We start from the raw sequence: 21,868 nt of genomic DNA on the forward strand, positions 1-21,868 counted from the left end.
TGGCGAGGGGGAGGCCCCAGCTCCGGCACCGCATGTCTGCCGGGCACCGGGGGGGGGCCCTGCACCTCCCCAGGGCCGGGATGGGGGATGAGGGGCACTCGCAGCTCCCAGGCTGGGGTGGCCCCCGGATTTGGGTGCAGGTTGTGACGTTTTGGGGTTGTTCTTTCTTTTGTTTCCCCTGCAAGGTCAGCTAAAGGGATGGCGGAAGTGGCAGCTCCATGGCTCTGCTGGTCTCGTGCCTTTGGCAGCGGTAGGAGACAACTGGGAGGACGTGAGGCGGGTTCTTATGGGCAGCTCCCTCTGGTCCCATCCTGCACTTGGGGGCCAGAGGCTGCTCCTGGCACTGCCGTGATCCTGCCTTGAGTTTGCAGCATGTTGCCCCTCACGACGTCCTTCACCCACCACCACACAGGGAGCAGAGCTGGTCCATTTAACCCTCCTGCTGCTTTCACCCCGGGGAGCATGCGGGTGCCCTGGGGCTGCGCTGCGGCCGTCCCCGTGTGCCCCATCCTTCTACAACCAAAGAGGCTGAGAAGTGCTCAGTGCGTCCCCCCTGCCAGGGAGCCCCCAGCGTGGGGCTGCTGGGCACAGCAGGGGTTTCTCAGGGCAGGAGCCGATTCCGCCCCCCAACTGCTGCAGCCTCTGTGGGCTCCAGCGCGTTCCTCTCCGGAGCCTGCCCAGCACCAGAGGAGGACGCTTGTGCTGGGGGGCCAGGGCAGCCCCAGGAGCTGCTTCGCTGCTGGGGAGAGGCTGGTCCAGCACCACCGCGAACCAGTCCCGTGCCAGCCCCTGCGTCTCTTGCGCCGCTGCCTCTCTGATTGTAAAGATGCTGTGCGCCCGTCTGTGACCTGTGTGGGTGCGGGATGGAGGAGCTGCTGCGCTGCGTTAGCCCCCCGTAAAGCAAGTGGGAGACCCCCCCGCTTTAAACCCCGTTTGGCTGCGGGATGGTGCATGGCTGAGCCCCCCATCCTGGCCCTCGGCTGAGCTCCATCCTGCAGCCCCATCCCCACCGCATCCCCCCAGCCCAGCCCCATCCACCCACCGCAGCGCCCCAGCCACGGCCCCAGCCCCAGCCCCGACCCCACATCAGACCCCGGCCCGAGGGTGACTGCGAGCAGCCAGACCCGGCTGTTCCTTTCCTCCTCACACATCTTGGTGTGAAAAGGGGGAAATCCGGCACCGAGCCCCAAACCCGTGTTTTCTGCACTCAAAAAGATGAATTCCTGATGCTTGGTCAAGCCCTTCCGGTGTCGGTGCCGGCGGTGCGGGCAGCCCCGCGAGGGGAGGGAAGGTTTGATCTCAGTGTATCATCATTTAGCTTAGCTTCTGTCTGTGCCTGTCCATAGTGTGTCGTGCGTTAACAACTGGTTTACACTGTTGCCGTAAAAGTGGATTTGGAAATAAAGTCCTTACTACGAGAACCGGCGCCGTGTCTGCAGTGGGGAGCAGTGGGGAGCAGAGGGGAAGGATGGGGGATGAGGGCAATGGGGCTGTTTCCTCAGCTGTGGAAGAGGCCAAAGGCGGCAGCTGCTCTGAGCCCCAGTGATGCCTCACGCTGCTGCCCCAGTTCCAGCCCGTGATCCCCCCATTTACCCCCCCGTTACCCACACCAGACCCACTCGTGCGCTGTTTCCAGCCCGGTGCAGCCGCTGCTGCTTGCTTTGGGGGTTGGTTTTCCCCTCCCCTATTGATCGCTCAGACCAGGCCAGGGCTGCCCACGCTGCTGCTGCTGCCTCTGGACCCCCCCTCCCCATCACCACCCCAGGCACCATCATCACCTCCATCACCAGCCCCATCCCGCGGCCCCTCCGCTCCATGGGGCACAAGCTGAGGTTCCCTGCTCTTGCCTGGTCAGGACTTGGCTCCTGCGCCCTGCAACCCCCCAGCGCCCACAGCAAAACCCACCCCGAGGTGCAGTGACCCCAAAGCACCCAACACCCCCCACCCCCTCCCCCCGACCTTGTTGTAAAGGGGCGCGGAAGCAGCGGATGCTGCCCCGCATCCGTCCCCCCCCGCCGCTCACAAACAGACGGCACCAAAACGCTTGGTTTTAATGGTGGTTTTTTTTTTTAATCTTTTCTCCTTTTTTTTTGATTTTTTTTGTTTTTTATAAGCACGTTCGTGCTTTGCCAACAGAATCAAGACATTAACAAAGATCAGCTTCTCGGAAGAAAAGCGTTTCTATAGAACAAGGACATTACACAGCTCAAAGCAGGAAAAGAAAATATTTACAAAATACAAGGTGGGGGTTATTTTTTTTCTCTTTTTTTTCATCATTTTTGTGGTTTTTATAATGCTAAAAGGGTTATTCAGAATTTTCAACCTTATAAATAGAAAAGCACTTTATGCGCAGGGCTATGGGAGCATCAGTTTGGGGGGGTGGGGCGGTGGTTTCGTGTGATGAAGAAACGAGGATGAATCCTTTCAACCAGAACAGAACCAAACCCACGAGCTCGTGTTGAAAATTGTGAACACCCCCGACCCTTGAGCAGTTTTAGCGACGATTTCATTACAAAATGAGGGCAAAAAAAAAAAAAAAAGAAAACAAAAATAACAGAAACGGCCTCGGTTGTGGTTTTTTTTTTCCTTTTTTTTCCTTGTTTCTGGGGGGAGGTGGGCGCACACAGGACAGGCACGAGTCCAGCGACAGGACAGGGACCGAAGCCACACCGCGGGCACGGGCAAGCGGCACAGATGGGACCGGTGCGCGGGAGCCGCTGCGGGTGCGGGAGCGAGGAACTCGGTTTCCAAAGGAGCAGCGCCCCAAGTGAACGGGTTCGATGCCTGCGCTCGGCCTGCGGAGCCGGGGCAGCCCCAGCACGGCCCCCGCCAGCCCCTGCGCCCTTCTCCCCCCTCTCCCCCTTTTCAGGCCCCCGGGACCGCTCCCTCCGCCCCAGGGCCCTCACCCCAACTTCCAGCCCCATCGGGGATCCCGGGGCTCGAGCATCAGGCACGGACGCGCCTTTCCCAGCTGGAAGCTGCTGTTTGTCCAACAGCAACAGCCCGGTCCCCAAAGGGTGTCCCTGGAGCGCATCCTGTGCTCGCTCCAAGCGCCGGGGATGGGGCCTCTCCCCTCCTTCCACCCCGGAGGAACACCCCAGGTGTAACAGGGCTGCTCCCGAAATCCCGCTCCTCCAACGTGGCTCCGTCCTTCCCTCCCCGGTGGGAAGGGAGCTGCTCCCAACCCAGGGGAGAAGGCAGGAGGTGGCCCAGGGGCAGAGCCCCCCTTTGGGATACCTGGAGCTCCACGCGAGGGGAAGGGACAGCGATGGCTGCGAGCCCAGGACATCGCCCCTCAGCACTGACCCCACTAAAACCTCTCCGGGAGGGGTGCGGAGGAGCCAGGCTTCTGCTGGAGCCCCGGCCCCGACCACTGCTCAACCCCGGGCTGAGTTCATGCAGCTCAGAGGGGAGGGCAGGGAGAAGGGAGGCGGCTGGGGGCTGACCCCTCCCTGGGAGCGCTCCGGGGGCTCATTGGTGGGACACGGAAACACGGAGAGAAAAAAAGAAAAAAAAGAAAACAAAACAAAAAACAACAGGAAAAAAAAAAAAAAGGAAAACAAACGAAAAAAAAAAAAGAAACCAGTTTCTAAATTCCTTAAATTCACTAAAAACTGTGAAAATTCCCGGCAGGATGTTTGAATATCAAACGCAGATTTTGGAAGCTTTAATGCCAAGAGTTAGTTCTGTGTTGGTTTTGCTCATGTCTTCCCGTGTGTCTCTATCTGTGCGCTGGCCGCTGAACTGCTGCGGAGGAAGAGGAAGAGGAGGAGGAGGAGGAGGAGGAAGAGGAGGGTGTCGCTGGGGGGGGGCGGCTCTTGAGGCTGCCCGGGTTGGGCAAAGCGGAAGTGCCATCGGGCTCCCGGCAGGATTTGCTGCCCGACGTGCGCCGGGTGCAGCGCGACAACCGGTCCTGGGGGTCACATTGGTCCTCGCACTCTGTCCGGGGGTCGTACGAGAGCGGGAAGGTGCGGCGCTCCCAGGGCTGCACGGCCTGAAGGGGAGAGACGCCAGGCTATGGAAACCCCTCCGGGAAAGCTCCTCCTCCAAACCGAAGCCACTGCTGCCCGCTCCCCACGTCCGATGGAACTTCCCATGTGCAGGCTCCCAACTGCATCCCCGCAACGAAGGGGATGAGCATCACCTGGACCGCCCCATCCCACCGCCTCCAGGAACAAGCCCAGAGCCGGAGCCAGGACCCACCTGCTCGTCGAAGCCGGCCTCAGGCGTGGAGCACCGAGTGTCCTCGCTGGAGAGGAGCCGCATGGAGTCCCGGCAGAGCGGGGTCAGGGGGGCAGAGAGCAGTTCGGGGCTGATGGGGCTGCGCGGAGAGTGGCTGTGGGGCAGCTCCGGGTGTGAGAGGCAGCTGCCCACGTCGGGGGATGCCGGCTGCGGGGTCGAGGGGTTCCCCAGCTGAGGGGTCGTCTGTCCGTCCGTCGATCTGTAAGACCTGAGGGAGGAACACGCCTCAGAGCCCGGCTCGGTCCCACCAACACCGGGGCTCCAGTGCCACCCCAGGGACTCGGCGCACTCGAGCTGGGGATGCTGCTGCCCAGAGCTGAACTCATCCAGGCTCAGCTTTGTCCCATCTCCAGTCTCGATGCGGCTTTTCCCCACCGACGCTGCTCTCCCCGGGTTACGAGTCCCACACATCCCCCACGCTGTGAGTGCTGCAGCAGCACCACTGGGGAAGCCACCCCTGAGATCAGAGCTGGTTTCTCTGGGTGTTGCCACCATCCCAGTGCCACGTGAGGCCATGGGCGGTTCAAGAACAGAGAGCGGTGAATCAGTGATGCTGCTAATGCAGGAGGAGGAGCACTGCAAAACCTCTGCGCTCCAGAACACTTAAACCAAGCCTTAAGGAAGTTTGAGCACCTACAGAGATTCCCAGGCAGCAGAGCCGCAGGCTGCAGACAGAGAAACCCTGTCAGAGCCCCCCTGTCCATGTGCAGCTCCTCAAGGTGAACTCAAACACCAAGAGGCAACCAAAGGCTGCCAAGGATCAGCTTCTGAAACCTACCTGAGCCAAGAGCTTCACCAGAACACACAAACCCAGCCCCAAGCAGGCCCATACAAGAGCTGTACCACAGCAGCTGGAGGCACTCAAGGTGCTCCATCAAGGAGCTGTTTAAAAGCTGCTACACGGAAAAGCCAAACCCAATCCAGGAGGCAGGGATCTGCTGGAGCAGCTCGGAGGCAGACACTGAAGGGGAACCAAGTGAGTTCACCCCAGGTGTTGCCTGGCCCAGGGACTCCACAGCAAGGAGCAAACATGGGCTGAAACACACCAGTACCACCACATCCCGGCCAGCAGAGCAGGGACACCAATGTCCCAGCCTCTCCCTGCTGGCGACCTGCGCCTGGAATACTGCCCCCAGCTCTGGGGGAACCCCCATTCCTTGGCCATGGCCAAGCTGCTCTCTGCCGGCAGCAGGACCAGAGAGGCCTCTTCCTGAATCCCTGGGATGAAGCTCCGGGCAATGGGTGAAACGGGGCACGAATGGAGCGTGGCAGAAGCTGCCTTTGCATCTGCAGGAACCTGGCACAACCGCAACCCCCAGCAGGGCAGAACTGAAACCGCAGCCAAAGAGAAGCGGGCGGGCGCCTGCCCCAGCTGCAGCTCAGGCGCGCTCAGCACCGCTCAAAGCGTTGGAAATCAACTGGGGAAGAGCAGATCCCTCCTTGTGCAGGTTTCTGATGAGCTCAGCAGTTGGAAGCCGTGAGCTCTCCCAGACACCCACTCACAGACCGGCACTGCAGGAAGGGACCCTAGCGTCAGGGGAGCAGAGGAACGCGAGGACACGCATGGAACTGGAGGCACTGCTCAGTGACTGAGCTGAGAGATGCAACAGCACCAGGCTGGGAGCCATCACTGCTCCGTGCTCCTGCAGGAAGGACGCCCCGCTCAGCCCTCATTGCCCTCTGTACTCCTGAGCTGGTTCATCCCTCCATGCTTCCAATCCAAATGGACAGCGCTGATGTGGAACTTCACTCCCCCCTCGGCAGGACTGCTCTTGAGGATGGTGACCAAACCACGTAACAACAGCATGAGGTTTTAACCGTCTCCATGGATCTGACCACTGCATCCCACTGCTGGGAATGGCACAGGGGCCACCAGGAGCCCCCTGCACCACGCTCTGTGCACTCGAGTGCTGCGGGTACCTGCTGCCGCGCCGCTGCGGGGGCACGCTCGTGCTCCAGAGCCACCGGGCCCGCTCCATCTCCTCACACTTGCTGTGCCGAGCAGAGAAGGCTGCATCAGACAAGTCTTCGACCTGCAAGGGAAGGGGACAGGCCCTGGTCAGAGCTTTCCTGTGTTAAATAAGCACCCACGGGCAGTCTGTCCAGCATTTGCTGCAGTGTGAATGCAAGTTTATGTGCTCTGGAGGGAGGCAGATGCCATCAGTGAGCAGCACCTTGTTAAACCGAGTCTCCAGGAGGAGACCTGGAACCAGGATCCAAAGGAAAACCACTGATCCCAGGATGAAAGCATTCACAGGGCTTTAAGGAAATACCATCATTATCAGTTCAGCTGAAATAGTAACAACGACTGCTCGTGATTCCTTCATTAGTGTTCTATAAAAAGACTGATGCCCAGAGAGGTCTCCCGGCAGCCATTAGAGCCCAGACCCAGCCGTACCCGGGCAGTAAATCCAGCTTCTGCCTGATCACACCCTTCCTGCAAAGGAACCACCACCCCCAGGCTGGTTCTGCCAGGCCAACAGGGCCATTGTGCTGCAGGAAAGGACGAGGCCCCTGCATCCACTCTCTTAAGCATCCCTCGTGGACGCTCTTCAGCTGCTGCCAGCCCCATCTCACGTTAAACTGGTGATAAAATCTTTCTCACCTCCTCATTGTCTTCATCAGGGTTTGCTTTCAGAGCGCTGATATCCACTTCACGCCAGCTGCAAGGCAGAGAGGAGAGGGTGCTCAGCAATGGACACAGCACTTGCCCTGCACACACCAACACTGTCCTTTGGGGAAGGCGAAAACCAAACCTGCCACCATGAGCAGCAAACTTAGGCTCAGTTTTAAGCCAAGTGGCCAAATCTGTCTGCCCAAACCCCTCCTGTGCTGTCAGATGAGGGTTTCTCCCCTTCCCCTGTTTCATCTTTACACAGTGGGCTCACACCCACTGAGTGCAGGGCTGGGGGAGAGGCAGGAGACGTCCTTCCCCATCGGGAGGGTCAGGAATGGAGAGTGAGGCCACCAGTGTCCTCCCACTGCATCCCAGATCCTGGTACTGCTGCAGCCAGCCAAGGACAGAGGAAGCAGAGCAGATGCTGCAGCATTTCCTCCTCTTCCCCTGGCTGAGCAACAGGCTCCCTCCCTGCTCCCCCTGGGAAGAGCATGGAACACCAGGAGGAAGATGGAAGTAAGCTGGGAAAGACACATGGAAAACTGGGGAGGGCAAAGAAGGCCTGGGAACGGGGCTGCTTGAACCAGTGCTGCAGCATGCCAGCATGCTCCCACCCAGCTCCCAGGTCTCATCCAGTGTTAATCCAAGAACATCCAAACAAGGGCTCACCTCTTGCACTCGGCTTGGGCAGGGGAAACTTCCAGTTCCCACTGCCCAGGCATGGGAGAGCTTCTCCTGGTGGTGAGACCCAAGCCCTCCTCCTGCACCCCAATGTTCACCCAGCCCAGGCACCCACCACCCAGCCTGGGCACGGGCAGGTGGGAACCACCAGGGACTCTGGCTCAATGCGCTTTGCATTGCAGCAGGACACAGGACAAGAGGATGGCTCTGCACAAGGAGACCTGACTTAGCAAGTGTCCATCAATGGTACAATCAGATGTTTTCCAAACTTCCTCTCATTTCCAAGGAAGAAGAACCACAGGAGCTGGCATGAGGCACATACCTGGGTGTGAGGATCTCTTTGTATTGCAGTTTCTCCACACGAGTCGTTGCAGCAACGGACATTGGGATGACAATGTTGTTAATATCAAATGAACTTTCGCCTCTCCTCCTCCTTGGCTGCTGTAACATGAAGACAAGAACCAGCTGAGAAAGGGTCACAGACTTTGTTATGTTAAGCCCTTAATGGGGCATGAAAAATGATGTGGCCTCATATAGAATGGCCTTTTATGACTTATGGGCACTCCAGAACCAATGTGCATCAGAATGAGTTCACCTACTGCTTCCTGGAAGAGCTCTTCCTAAGCAGAAATCCCTCCTGTCAATCTAAAGGAAGCAGGGAGACCATCAGGGAAGAACCATCCTGTCTGGACACAGCTCATGGCCCTGCAGGGGCCTGCACCCACCACAGGTGCCACTGTGGCAGAGGAGGAAGGAATCAGACGAGTTCATGTCGGGTTCTGGGAGCTGCACTAAGAGCCCAACAGCTTCCATCTGAATCGGCCTTTGGACTGGAATAGTCCTCCTAAGACAGAAATAAGCTCCACACGTATCTATTTAAACCTGGTTGAACACTGGGTGCTCTCCTACCATCTGTCTATTCAAAACCCTCCCCCAGACGTGTGACAGCAGCGCTGACAGCGCAGTGACATGAATGCTCATGGACCAGCTTGATATGCAAACAGTCCCTCTTCCTAATGGAGCCACCTGCCATCTACCAGGGTCTCTGGTGTCTGCTGTCCTGCTGGGGACCTGCCACAGCCAAACCCCAACACTACTTAAGCTGGGTGAGGATACAGTGGGTGGGCACCTACTGCCCTGGCAGCATGGAAATCCCATCATGGCACTGTCAACAATGAGCCTTGACTGAGCCACCAGGGAGCAGATGCAGACCTGCACTAAACTGGGATGCTCCAACCTAGGTCTAGTGGAAGGTGTCCCTGCCTGTGGCAGGGGGTTGGAACCAGAGGAGCTTTAAGGTCCCTTCCAACCTAAACCAGTCTGGGTTTTGATGACTCCAGGAGGCTGAGCATGTCTCAGAACATGGGGTGAGTTCAGCAACTGCTGCGGCAGAAACCAAAGCCCTGACATGGAACAAAGCCAGGGGCCTACGGAGAACAGGAACATTTGACCAGCTGACAGTGAACCTGTAACTGCAGCTGACTGGCTCCGCACAGCCAACATCAATCCAGGAACCCCAGCAGACCCACAGTCAGAGTAAAAGGGGACCAGCAACCCTACCAGCAACTGACCCGGTGGGCTCAGCATGCCAAGAGAAACACCAAGCATTCTCAAGCCTACGATGTGATGGAGCTGAGCTCAGAAACCCCCCAAAGGCACCAGATACTCACAGCGGTGCTGGAGGCGCCCTGTGAGCTCACACTGGCAGGAGCAGAGCCTTCTGAGGAGGTGGACAGTTGCCGGGCTATAGGGCTGTGAGGTGTGGGGCTCGCAGCTGCTGACAAGTAGCTCGGGCCGCCGACGTCCGTGTGATGCTTCAACACTACACAAGGAGGGTGGGAGAAAACAAAGGATGACGTTAGCAAAGCAACCCCACAGGGCAGTGGAGGTGGTGGAGAGGAAAGGACCCTGTGCACCAGAAACGGCCCGTGCTGAGGAGCACCTTGCATGAAAGAGAAGCACCTTCTGATGGTGGCTGCCAGCTCGAGAGGCCCTGAGGGAAGAAGCAGTTAGAGCACACGAGGCGATGCTGCGGTGGTGCCAAGGCCCAGAAGCAGTGCGCTGCCCCCGCTCCATGGCTGGAGGGGGAGAGAGGGGCTGGATATGCAGCAAAGCCCAAGCTCCCCCCGAGAGCCCTGGCTGTGGGAGCCTACCTTCACTCCTCTCAGATGAGCAGTCTCGCAATCGCTTTTTGTCATGGGCAGGAGGCTGGACAAGCGAGCGCTCTGGCGCTCTCTCGGCCTTGGACACGGCCGTAAAATCGTCTAAGGGTGGCCTGTGTGCCTTGTCTGCTTGGGCTTTTTGATGTGAGCGCTCTGAGGAGGGGAACAGAGAAAGAGCTATGAAACGCCTGCGTTCACCTCTCTTTCTGCTGGCACAGGAGGCTCGGGCAGGGTTCACCAGCTCCACAAATCCAGGTGGGCTCAAGACCATCAGGGCGCTGAGCTGTGCTCAGAGCAGGACGAGCCTGAGAACTGCCCGTGCCGGCGTGAGCACAGCCTCAGAGCGACAAGGGGAGGCCCCTACGCACCGGCACCAGCCTGAGTTCAAAACCTGCACACACGTCACCTCCAGCCTCATCCTCGAGAGCTCACTCGGAAGGGAATCCTCCTCCTCCTCCTCCTCCTCCTCCTCTCCCCACTCAGCTCCAGGGCTGCTGGACACGAAAGCACGGGGAGGCAGGGAGGGCACTTACTGGCTGCAGTGAAGAAGGAGTTCACCAGCTTGTGGCGGTCCTTGCGAGCAGGGTCAGGCAGGCTGCTGGGGGGCAGAGGGGCTCTGTGCTTCAGCGAGAGCTTTTTGGGTGGTTTCACCTTCTCGTAGGGTTTGTTCTGCCACTGAGACTTCAGCATGCTCTGGAAGTGCAGGCTCGTGGGCACATCTGCAGAGGGGTGCAAACCACAGCATTCAAGTTCATTACAGGATGCGCCAGGAAGCTGTGGAACCATCATCATCCCAGTAAGAACAGCCCTCAACAAACACACAGGCATCACCAGGAGAGCCCAGCCTTGCCTACACCTTCCTCAAGTTCAGGAGGACCCGCAGTGTAAGGACCCAAGGTTTCTAATCTGAAGCTCTCTGAGAGAAGGACATTCCTCCAGGATTCACAACTCAAGTATATCCTGGCAGGAGAATGAAGCCTTTGCCAGGCAAACCATGTGCCTAGCACTGAAGGGACCTCGTGTACTGCCACGCTCAGTTCTGCTGTCTCAGATCTGACTTTCAAGAATTTGAGCTATCTCAGCACATCAAATCTACAGAGGTGCAGGCTTGGAAGAGAGAAATCCAATTTAAACCCCTAAATTCAGATCAAGCCAGAAGCCAACCAACTACTGTGACATTCATCTGCCTGACATGGCACCTCCATCATCTAACCACGGCTGTGTGAGTACACCTGAGAGGCTTCAAGAGCAGAGGTGCTGCTGCAGCTCCCCATGCAGGGGTTGGGTCAAGCAGCACCGGGGAGCAGACAGGTAATGATTTGGTAACTGGTCCCTAACACAGGAGGGACATGGAGCCAGAGGAGGCCATGGAGCTGCTGCGAGGGCTGGAGAAGCTCTGCTCTGGAGCCAGGCTGAGAGAGCTGGGCTGGGTCAGCCTGGAGAAGAGAAGGCTCCTGAAGGGGAGACCTGAGAGCAGCTCCAGTGCCTGAAGGGGCTGCAGGAAACCTGGAGAGGGGCTTGGGACAAGGGATGTAGGGACAGGCCAAGGGGAATGGCTTTAACCTGCCAGAGGGGAGACTGAGATGAGCTCTTAGGCAGAAGCTCTTCCCTGTGAGGGTGCTGAGGCGCTGGCACAGGGTGCCCAGAGAAGCTGTGGCTGCCCCATCCCTGGCAGTGCTCAAGGCCAGGTTGGACACAGGGGCTTGGAGCAAGCTGCTCTAGGGGAAGGGGTCCCTGCCTGTGGCAGGGGTTGGAGCTGGGAGAGCTTTAAGGTCCCTTCCATCCCAAACCAGTCTGGGATTCTATGTCCCAAAGAAGAGCACGGGGCCAAGCCAGCCCTTTACAGATGCTGCAGCATCACTGTGCTTAAATGGCCTGGCTTTGGGACAATGGTCTCTTCTCCTGGGCCATCTTTTCCTTTCCCCTCAGAGCTGAGTCCATCTCAGCACTCCTCATGGCTGCGGGAAGAGAGGATGGGTTGAATGGAAGCGAAAAAAAACAAGACAAAACGTTGTCAGCAGAAAGCGTTTGCCACTGCCCTCTGCCAGCTCCGGCTGCAGCAGAGCCCGTGCAGCGACACCATCGGCCCTCCTCTTCCTCCTCCTCCTCCTCAGCCGAGCGGTGCAGGCCTCCCGGGGACCAGCAGATGGCAACCGCGGCGAGCCCGGCTCTCGCCATCCTCACCAGGGTTATTACATCATCCGAAAACTCCCAGCGAGGAACTAGAGAAGAAACCCCCCAGAACGAGTGGGAGGGAGGGGACGAAGCCAGGGGATGGGGATGGGGATGGGGTAAAGGCTGCGATGCCAGCAGCAGGAATGATCTTTCCTCCTCCCGTGGCGCCTGGCAATCCTGCCCTTGGCAAACTGCTCCAGAGATCCCGGCTGCTGGCACCGGAGGAGCCCGGAGAGACCGGCTCCAAGTGGAAGTCAGCACATGCTCCCTGCTCCCAGGCCAGGCTCCATCCGAGAACCTCACCCGCTCCTCCAGGAAGCCCCTGCCCATGGAGCAGTTCCCTGCCACGGTCAGTCCCCATAGCGAACCCTCACAGGCATGGGGACACCTCCGTGCTGCCTGGAAAGGCCAGGCACAGGAATTCCCAACCCTGCACACAGTGCCTGGCTGGATGCGTGCAGACAGAATCAACCCCATCCCCAAAACCCCAAAGCTTTTCATCTCCTACGGTCAGAACGGATCTATCACTGCGTGAGCTGCCTGCAGCTGACCCCAGGGAAACGGGAAGTGAATGTGGGATGAGAGAACTCAGCCTGGGTTAGTGCAAGGTGTCCCTGCCCACGGCAGGGGTTGGAACTGGATGAGCTTTAAGGTCCCTCCCAACCCAACCCATTCCATGATTCTATGGTTCTGATGTGCCTGGTGGCTACGCTGCAATACACACAACAGTCTTTTCTCAGCACTTCCTAGGATACCAGATTGAACTCTACGGACACAGAATTACAAGTGCTGTGAAATCAGGAAAGAAATTCCTGCTTTGGGAGTTCTGAGTGCTAAATTCCCGCAGTGTTCCTTACAGAGATGTGCCTTTGGGGTAGGGGGGAGGGATTCAGTTAATAATAATAGCACAAATTGACTATTTTAGTCTGTTTTAAATACAGTGCTGCTAGGAGATGCCAGATTAATTGTTCCCAGACACTCTGTGCATTTCCTGCTGTCACACCAAGTCTGTGCAAAGCTGGATTTTAACACAATCCCCCCCCCATTAACCCTGTGTCTTAACCTGGACCAGCCACTTCACATCCCCACGAGGAGCCGGGACGCACACCCTCCTCCCAGCACCACCAGCTCTGTTCTACACCTTGAGCAGCCACATTCTCCTATCAAGGAAAGGAACTGCTGTGATTTACTCACTCTCCTGACAAAGGCACTGGCTCCTATCATTTGTGGTGCTTTGTTTTGTGACCAGAGGAAAAAGATGACAGATGGGCACCAATCTCATGCAAGCCAATAGTTTTTGGTCAAAGAACAGGCTTGCAGTTACTTTGGCAGCTTAGGAAGCAGGAGATTCTGGAAACTACTTATTTTCCCTTGGGAAAAGTCCCTAGACATGAAATGTGTGACTGCCCCACAGCCAAGGCTGGTTAATTATTCCTTGTAATGATGATTAACCCTGATACATAACAGGGAAACAAGTGTCTTAAAGGGAACATCCCTTCTTACTGTACCCTCTGAAGCATGAAAGTTCATTTACAACTCCTTACGAGGTCAAAAAGTGACTTAAACCAACCCACAAATAACTGTATACGGATGAATAAACTCTATAGAAGCAAACACGTCTCAAGGGGTTTACAGCGACAAAGACGCAGGTACTGGAACAGACTCCCAGGCACTTGGTTTCTCCAGGTCAGGTTCCTGTAACACGTGTCCATAGCAGAGCTGATGTCAGCTGGAATGATTTCCCAGGCCCTGCCCCTCCCAGTGTCTGCTGTAAATGCTCTACTCCTAAAAATACCTGCAGGTGAAGGCTCAAGGAAGACCTTAAAGCAGCTCCCAGTACCTTAAGGGGGGCCTGCAAGAAACCTGGAGAGGGGCTTTGGACAAGGGCCTGTAGGGACAGGACAAGGGGGAATGGCTTTAACCTGACAGAGGGGGGACTGAGATGAGCTCTTACCATCTGGGAATGACAGGACAGGATGAATACATGAGTCCAGCTGGGAGAGGCGCTCCAGCAAGGGGGCATCGTACTGGATTTCCAGAGTGGCTGCACTCCGAGTGCCACACAGAGCACATGAAGGGTTCACGTCACAGCTACATCGCACCAGGCTGTTACGATGGACCTGAGCAGGGGACAGAGAACAGCGTCAACGTATCAGAGGTCTAAGGGCTCTCTTGCCAAGTTCCATTTGAGAGCTCATGAAAAGCACCCTGAAGGCTGTTGGGGTTTCTTTGTTGGGGTTTCTTTTAAATACTTCGTATAAAACCTGTTCATTTAGTCTGGACTCACTCTGCACAAACACAGCTGAGAACTGCTACTCACCAGCACAGGCAGCCCCACATCGACTCAACTGGCCTAAAAGTGTTTGATTTTATCTAGGTTGAAACCTCATCTATAAAAACCATGAGGCAGCAGAATTCAGTTGTCAGAGAGGGGGAATAAAAGCAAAGCCCTTTGAGTTCAGATGGGTCAGACAGATATCACTGTATGCCAAGCCATCTGCTGACACTTACAGGCACATCTTCAAGAACTGGAAAAGGGTGGGTTTTGAGCTTCGATTCACAGATTTATAGACTTCATACAGACATCATTTATATGAAACCAGTGTAGGCAGAGGCACAACGGGATGTAAATCCCATACAGAGACAGCAACCTATGATGCATCAAAGCGGAGCCTGCAGAAGTCTGTTCTGAGGCTAGCAATCCCCAAATAATTTCAATTAATGACATCAATGATGGAATAGGTATCTTTGATCCTTAGCAAGTAACACCAGCACTGGGAAGGGCTGGAAGCACCTTGAAGGGAAGAGCTAGATACCCACTCACGGTTACAATTAAGAGAAACAATCCAAAACAAATCAAGTATCATCTATGCCAAAAATCATGTATCACTGAGGGCAAATGCAACAAGTGGGCACTTCAGTGCTCAGTGAAGAGGAGGAAGGGGGAACTAAGCAGCAGTTGTGCCCAGAGGATCTAGTGGTTGCTCTGGATTAGACATGAGGGTGAATCAGCAGTGTTGTACCATCACTGAGAATTAACCGCCTGCAGGGCTTTATGAACAGGATGCTGTGCAAGACAGGAGGTAACCCTGCCCATCAGGGCCTCTAGGGACAGGCCAAGGGGAATGGCTTGAACCTGCCAGAGGGGACACTGAGATGAGCTCTCAGGCAGAAGCTCTTCCCTGTGAGGGTGCCGAGGCGCTGGCACAGGGTGCCCAGAGAAGCTGTGGCTGCCCCATCCCTGGCAGTGTTCAAGGCCAGGTTGGACACAGGGGCTTGGAGCAAGCTGCTCCAGTGGGAGGTGTCCCTGCCCGTGGCAGGGGGTGGAACCGAATGAACTTAATGTCCCTTCCAACCCAAACAAGTCTGGGATTCTGTGATACTCCCAGACAACTGGAGGAGTCCACAGAAATGCTCTGCTATCTGACACATCTTCTACCCTCTGGAACAGCTCTTCTGAAGCATCACTAATTACCAAATGTATCTGATGACTAGTGAAAATCTAACACAGAATTAACAGCTCCTTCTTCAAACACTGAGTGCGCGAGTCAGCATCACCTATGTGATAGTTCATAAACTTCCAAATCACTGAAGACCCTGCCAGCAGTCAGTGCAGAGCTCTACCAGGTGAGACTGCAAACGAGTCACCAGTTAAAGCCAACTCAGCTGAACAGGAACCTATTTTGCTCAGAAAAATCTTGCTTTCTGAGCTTCTCTTTATAACCCCAACACCTGCAGAGTGAAACCCCCCAAACCCTCGTGGTAAAGTTTGACTTGAAATGCTCTGACTCAAAGGTAAGTGGATTTTTGCCATTTCTGGTTCTGCAGTCATGAGAGCTGCATGCACAAAAAGGTCTTTACGGCTTCAATTTCTAACTCTCTATCCTCCAACTGACAGCTTATGGCATTCCTAAGAGAAATTAAAAAGAATGAAGCACGGCTTTTCCTCATGCAGGCAATAAACTGCATTGCCACCGAATTCTGCATAAGGGAGAGGAGTACAAAGTAAAAACCTGAATGAAAACAAAACCAGGAACAAGCACAGCATCGAGCAGCGGAAGCGAACACCATCACCCTGGCAGGCCTCTTGCGAGACTTCCCACGTATTCCAGGTCAGACAATTGCAGTTTTCCTTTGAGCAAGTAGCAGCGAGTTCCTGGGGCTGTGTTCGTTCCTGTGCTCACAGTTAAGGTTTCCTGACACTTGACCCTTCAGAACTTATTTCAGCTGCTCAGACTGGGTCATATTGAACTATCTGGCCTGATGTTCACCTCAGGCTGCTTGGTTTTAGAGAAGAAAACCCACGCCAGAGTTTCAGTTCCCAAACCAGGGGGATCTCTTCATGCAAAGAGCAAAAGCACGCTAGGCCAATACATCAGAACGTCACCAGGCTCTTTGGTGTGCGTCCAAACCCCAACCAGCACTAACCTTTTTGGAGAGGGGCATGATGCTGCTCGGCCGAACGAGCCGCCGCTTCTTACAGCTCAGCACTGGGCGAGTGCGAGCTGCCACACACGTCCCATCCGAAGATGAAGAAATCATGTTGAGTCGTTGCTTTTTATGCAAGAGCTCCTCAGCTTCCTGGCCATCTCCCTGAGCATGTTCTGCCAGGCCAGGCTGAAGACTGCCCGAGAAGATAAAGAGAGCAAGAAAGACACTGTTATTCATTCAACCACCCCATGTCACCCAGCAGGACCAGCCAGGTTCACAGTTCAGATCTTAACAAATGCCCTAAGCTGGGTTTAAAGCATTGCAGGTTACAGCTTTTCTTAAGCCAACTCTCCTTTTTGCTTTGACTTCGGTCACTTTCCACACAGAACCTTTGACAAAATCCCTCTGGAAGTTCTGAACAAAAACCCAGCATTTAAAGCTGGACACAGGGCGAGACCAAAAGCCAGGACCTGAACAGCTTTAATCCTAGAACTCAGCCTCCCCCAGAATTACAGTTCAGGGCATCTTAAGACAATGGGTCCTGATGAGTTTAATGCCAGAGGCACAAGACAGAGAACGTACAATATTCTAGAACACTAAACCTTGATTCTGATGAATATTTGAGAACTACCCCTCTATCAGCTCTCAGCAGTGCAATGTTAACATTAACCTTTCTGCTTTACCTACAAAGTCCTTCCTTGTCCACACGCAGTCACCCCGCTGCACCATGGCATCACTAGCCCAGGCCACCTCCCAGACACCAGCACGGTGCCTCATCTGCAGAACCTTTTCATGTATATTTTACAAGTGTTTCATTTCTAAAAATGCAAAACATTAAAGCCCTGTGGTCTAAAGCTCTGCGGTTCAAAGGCTACGGGCATACAAAGGGCTCTGTCACAGCCTGCAGTGTTTCAGCTGTAGCAGGGAGTGAGTTGATCGGTGTTCTCTATGCTTGCACGCTGCACCATTGCAGCATCCCTCCCACCTTAAGGTACTCAGCAAGTGTGGTGGTACTGGCAAAGCTTCCCTAGCCACTATGAGGACTCTGAAGCACCGTGCATTCAAGGGTTTTCAAGTGCTGCAGCCCTGAAATCATCCTGTAGCACAGGAGAGTTTCTTTTACTTTACCTACTTAAAGACTTTCTCTTCAAAAGCAGCTTGGAGAAACACATTATTCAGAAAGTCTTACTCCCAAATCAATGGGATGGGGACTCCTCAGGATCTCCAGAACATGGGCCAGTGCTTACAGATTCGTGTGCAAAATAACTGCAAGCAGGCTACTAGTACCTCCTAATCACACTATTTGCAAGTGTATGGACAATACCCATACAGGCAGAGTTTGGAACACGCTCACTGCACGGCTTCCCCCCAGAATGCATCAACCTGCAGGCTGGGTCATGCACACACAGCTCAGTTTAGTTCCATTTTCAGGAAAACAAGGCAGCAGAAAACCTCAAGAAAGTCACATCCTCCAAAATGTTTCCAAGCATCATCTACCACCATACCAGAGGCCGTCTGTACCATTACCCATCAACCAGCATGTTACAGGCCAGTTTCCAGTGGGACTTTGTCAAGATCGTAACAATCAAACTCTTCCCATAATATGCAAGGAGCTTACGTGTTAATAACTCCATTAACTTACGTGTTAATAACTCCATTGACAGGTCTTGGTGCTCCACAGGGCTTGGTGGGGTGGGAATCAGGAGTATTTGCAGCAGAAATACCCAAGTTCTCCAAAGGCTGGGATCCAGAAACACCCTAAGGAAGGATGAGAAAGATCAGGAATTAATAAAAGCAGCTTCTTCAACTGCCACAACGTTCTTCTTACCAGTTTGTAGCTGAGGATTCTGCACTGGGTTTCCACACAGGACTTCAAAACAAGGGTTCAGAAGCCACTACGTGAATGGGAGATGGGAGATGCAAGGACTTCTTTCGGCGCAGCTCTGGCAAGAGGATGGTACAGGGCAGGGCTTTCAAGGATTTCAACTCCCCCCAGAGGCAAGCACTGAGGAGTATGAAAGGCCAAGGTCTTTAAGGAGATTTTAGCATCTTGTCCCAATAGTGCAAACAAGTTTATAAGCACCTGTAAACCTCACAGGCAGCTTCTGAAGCTTGATGTGTGCTGTAAGCCACGGCTGCAAGCTCCTGTCTAAGCACTCTGGGGGAAAACAGGAGGGGAGGGGGAGTGGAACTGACTTGCAAACCTGAATTTGCATTTTAACTACCTACCTGTGCAAACATGGTCCAAAGAGCGCTTTAAAAGTGTATTAAACGAGTATGCACATAAGCTGTGGGCTTGGGATATAAGGAGGCCAACTTTATAAAGTTAAAACTGCCCAATAAACACCTTTTTGACAGAGGGAAGAAGCGAAAACTAAGTTAAAGACAGAGCTCCCTGCTTTACTCTGCTGTGAGCAGCAGTTACTGCATGGCCACAGCACCAAATGGCTGCACAACTCCCACTGCAACTGGCCTCAACAGGGGGACTGTCAGTGCAGCCTCCAAGGACACGCAGGCTTTGTGCCTCCTGCAAGTGACATTCCTGCCCTCCACCCCAGCACGTGCCAGTGTGGTCCAACCTGTTCACGTCCCTGGCACTCATCCACCCCCCGTCTCATCTTTGAAGCCCCTTCTGTTTTCAGAGAGCTCCTTCTCCTCCTCCCCTGGCTTAAAGTCATTTCTTCTCATGCTACCTCCTCCCAGTGCCTCTCGAGCTGGGTTTCCCCTGCGCACACACAAGGGCAATGATGCAGTTCAAGTACTGCTAAAAAAGACAAAAGGGAAGGCCTGATTTCTCTCCATCGAGATGTTTCCACAGCCCCCTGCTTGCCACATACTCCATCTCCAAAGCATCGGTGCTGCACTGATTAACATCTTCCCTGCAGTCACTCCCCCACCCAAGGAACAACTACAATCAGGTGCTGGACTAACGGTTTCCAGCACAGCAGAGCCCTGACTCACCCAGGAAGAGCTATTTCTACCACCACAGACAACTTCTGCCTGCTGCCTGTTGCAGAAGCTTTACTGGGTTCCACACTGCTGCTACAGAAGGCAGCTCTCCCGGTGCAGGTTCAGAGCCATGGGCAGCCAGGGCAGGGGTGAATCAGATCACACCAGGAGCATGAGGTGAGCCCAGGGCAGCTCCCTGCGAGGTGAAGCCAGAGCAGGAGCTGAAGGTTTTCCTGCTGGTTTCCAGAAGCTTGGCAAGGCTGAGCCTTCACATGACACCGCTGCCGGAGGCACCCCCGGTGCAGGAGGGCGGCTGCACATGACTCATGAGCTCTTCTCAACCAGGGCATTTATTTCCTCCTCCAGAAAGGGTCTTTAAGGAGGAACTTCCCTCTTCCCCAGGGCCTGTCTCCATGGTGGTTCAAGGCAGGAGTAGAGGGTGACTCCTCTGCTTCCTGCGGAGGAGCTGGACAGCATCAGTCCCAGGTCTCTTTATCAGAAGGAGCCCAGGCTCCCCTTATCACACTGAAGATGGGTGTTCCCTACCACTGCTCTGGCACGTGCAACGGGAAGGAGCAGGACTGCAAGAGCTGACATCTCCAGTGCTCTTGCATCACCACCTCCTGGACACACATCCCAGCTCTGTGTATTCCTCCGGGGCTGGTCCTGCATCCAGGCTGGCACCCAAGGAGCGGCCATCACACTAGGATCACACTGGTGCTCCAGACCGAGCTCTTCTCTGTGTTTTGGGAACAGCGGAGGTCTGGAAGTGCAGGTCTTTAGGATCCTTAGGACTCTTGGGAGGGGGTGTCTAAGATTCAGCTTTAGCACATCTGCTTGTAGAACATGAAACCAGCAGCTGCAGACTGCCAGGGGCTCTCACAGCAGGAAAGAAGCTGTCTGCTGGCAAGTCGTCATGGCCCAACACCAGGAATCATGGAAAGGTTTGGGTTGGAAGGGACCTTAAAGCTCATCCAGTTCCAAGCCCCTGCCATGGACACCTTCCACTAGATAAGTACTAAACTGTCTCACTGTTAGCTGCCCTCTGGCACATCAGTCTTCCCCCATCTTCCCAAAACCCCAAACAGGTTCAGATCTTCACCTATGACAAGACACAAACCCCTAACGCAGGGAAAAGCCTGACAGAAATACTCCACCGATATATTCTCTCATTTCCCAGTCAATGTTAAGTGCTCCCCTGGCTACTTGAGTGATGAATCCCTGTCAACAGCAGAGCTCTTTCTCCAGGGCTTTGTGTTATCCTTGTCTTCAGGCAAAAATACTTCTTCACATACTGAGCTTCCAGTTCCCAAGAGACATTCCCAGGTCTTCTCTGCAAGACCTTCCCTCCACTGATGATAGGATTAGCTCCTTCTAGGGATTATCAACCCCATCCCACATATCAAGCTGATGCCTGAGGACACGTATCCTGCATTAATGCCAGCCAAGGGAGGGACGCATGAGCAGATGAGAACCAAAGAGGAGCTGGAGACGGGACAGGATGGATTCCTCCCCTTACTCCATGCTGCAGATGTGTTTCTTACTCTGCAGCTGGGAGGGAAAGAGCAGGAGGAAAGGCCAAGGAAGCACGTCTAATTCCGAGCAGCCCAAAGAATGCCGCAGTGATAAGCACCTCTCCAGGAGAGGCCCAAGAGATCCCCTTCCAGTAAGTGTCCTGACGCAGCAGGAATGGTCTCTGGGCTAATCTCTGGCCTGAAGCAGCTCAAGGCTCTGACTCAACACCCCACCCTTCCCAGCAAGTCTAATTAAGCACAAGCCCTCCAGCAGCGGCTGTAGAAGCCTGGAGGTGCCTGCAGGCAGCATACCTATAGACATTATGCCTAAAACAACCTGAACCAGGACAAAGAGATGGTTTTTTAAGTATATGGAACTGTCTTTAACAAAGTCAGGAGGGACTTCAAGTGCTTTTGGGGTTAAAGCATGAGAATTTGGAGGGCACACAACAGACGGGCATCACTGCTCCAAACCAGCCCCTGTGTCATGCCAGTGGGTCAATCCCGATCCGTAGCAGCCCCGGGCATCCTGGCTCTCCAGCCTCTGCTGCTCCTCCAGTGTGGCTCCATTTTCATCTGGAGCACCATCTACTACGTCAGTCGTGAGCAAAACCTGGTCCTTGTACCCAGGTACACAGCAGAGTTTGGGGCTCAGCTAATTACAGACTCACATTCCAAACAGGCATCTGAGAGCCAGTGTCAAACAAGGAGACATCTGATTACAATCACTCCTAACAACCCCTTTGCGCTCTGATGTGAATAAAACATTTCACCCTATTTCATATTCTCATTCTGTAGGAGGAGAACCCTGACAAAGACATGCCAGGGATAGGAGAAAACCCTCCAAGGACAACTTTAGGGTCACTTCCAGGGAAATGCTGGACCCGGATCACTTACATTGAATATTGGCCCATGAAACTCAAGCAGGCCCCTTGCAGTGAAGCCGTTTCTTCCCATCAGGATGGAAAAGCAGGAGCTCTGCAGCTTGGCAGGCAGAGCTGAAGCCACGCAGGGACCACCCTTCTTCTGGTACTACAGCACCACCCCAAAATCCTCCACTTGAACACGTCGATGTGTCCCACAGGATCAAAAGTAAT

The 21,868-nt window shown here is 54.6% G+C and overlaps 1 protein-coding gene across 2 annotated transcripts in view; it reads right to left on the minus strand.

Moving 5' to 3' along the window:
• Positions 1 to 3,652: 3,652 nt before the first annotated feature.
• Positions 3,653 to 21,868, minus strand: part of KANSL1 (KAT8 regulatory NSL complex subunit 1) — an 83,611-nt gene continuing 65,395 nt past the window's right edge. Inside the window, exons 5-15 of one of the 2 annotated variants that reach the window (XM_057421978.1) lie at positions 17,951 to 18,066; positions 16,306 to 16,501; positions 13,832 to 13,997; positions 10,236 to 10,421; positions 9,694 to 9,855; positions 9,211 to 9,362; positions 7,863 to 7,981; positions 6,848 to 6,905; positions 6,163 to 6,275; positions 4,204 to 4,450; positions 3,653 to 3,994 (exon numbers count right to left, since the gene is read on the minus strand). In XM_057421978.1, the coding sequence (XP_057277961.1) occupies positions 3,722 to 3,994; positions 4,204 to 4,450; positions 6,163 to 6,275; positions 6,848 to 6,905; positions 7,863 to 7,981; positions 9,211 to 9,362; positions 9,694 to 9,855; positions 10,236 to 10,421; positions 13,832 to 13,997; positions 16,306 to 16,501; positions 17,951 to 18,066 (1,788 nt within the window). In that variant the 3' untranslated portion in view covers positions 3,653 to 3,721. The remainder of the gene's footprint in view (positions 3,995 to 4,203; positions 4,451 to 6,162; positions 6,276 to 6,847; positions 6,906 to 7,862; positions 7,982 to 9,210; positions 9,363 to 9,693; positions 9,856 to 10,235; positions 10,422 to 13,831; positions 13,998 to 16,305; positions 16,502 to 17,950; positions 18,067 to 21,868) is intronic. The other variant, XM_057421979.1, reaches the window with a different exon arrangement.

Source organism: Pezoporus wallicus, unplaced genomic scaffold (genome assembly GCF_028554395.1).
Source record: "Pezoporus wallicus isolate ANWC-B61680 ecotype Strahan unplaced genomic scaffold, APGP_CSIRO_Pwel_v1 contig_8488, whole genome shotgun sequence".
Lineage (NCBI taxonomy): Eukaryota > Metazoa > Chordata > Aves > Psittaciformes > Psittacidae > Pezoporus > Pezoporus wallicus.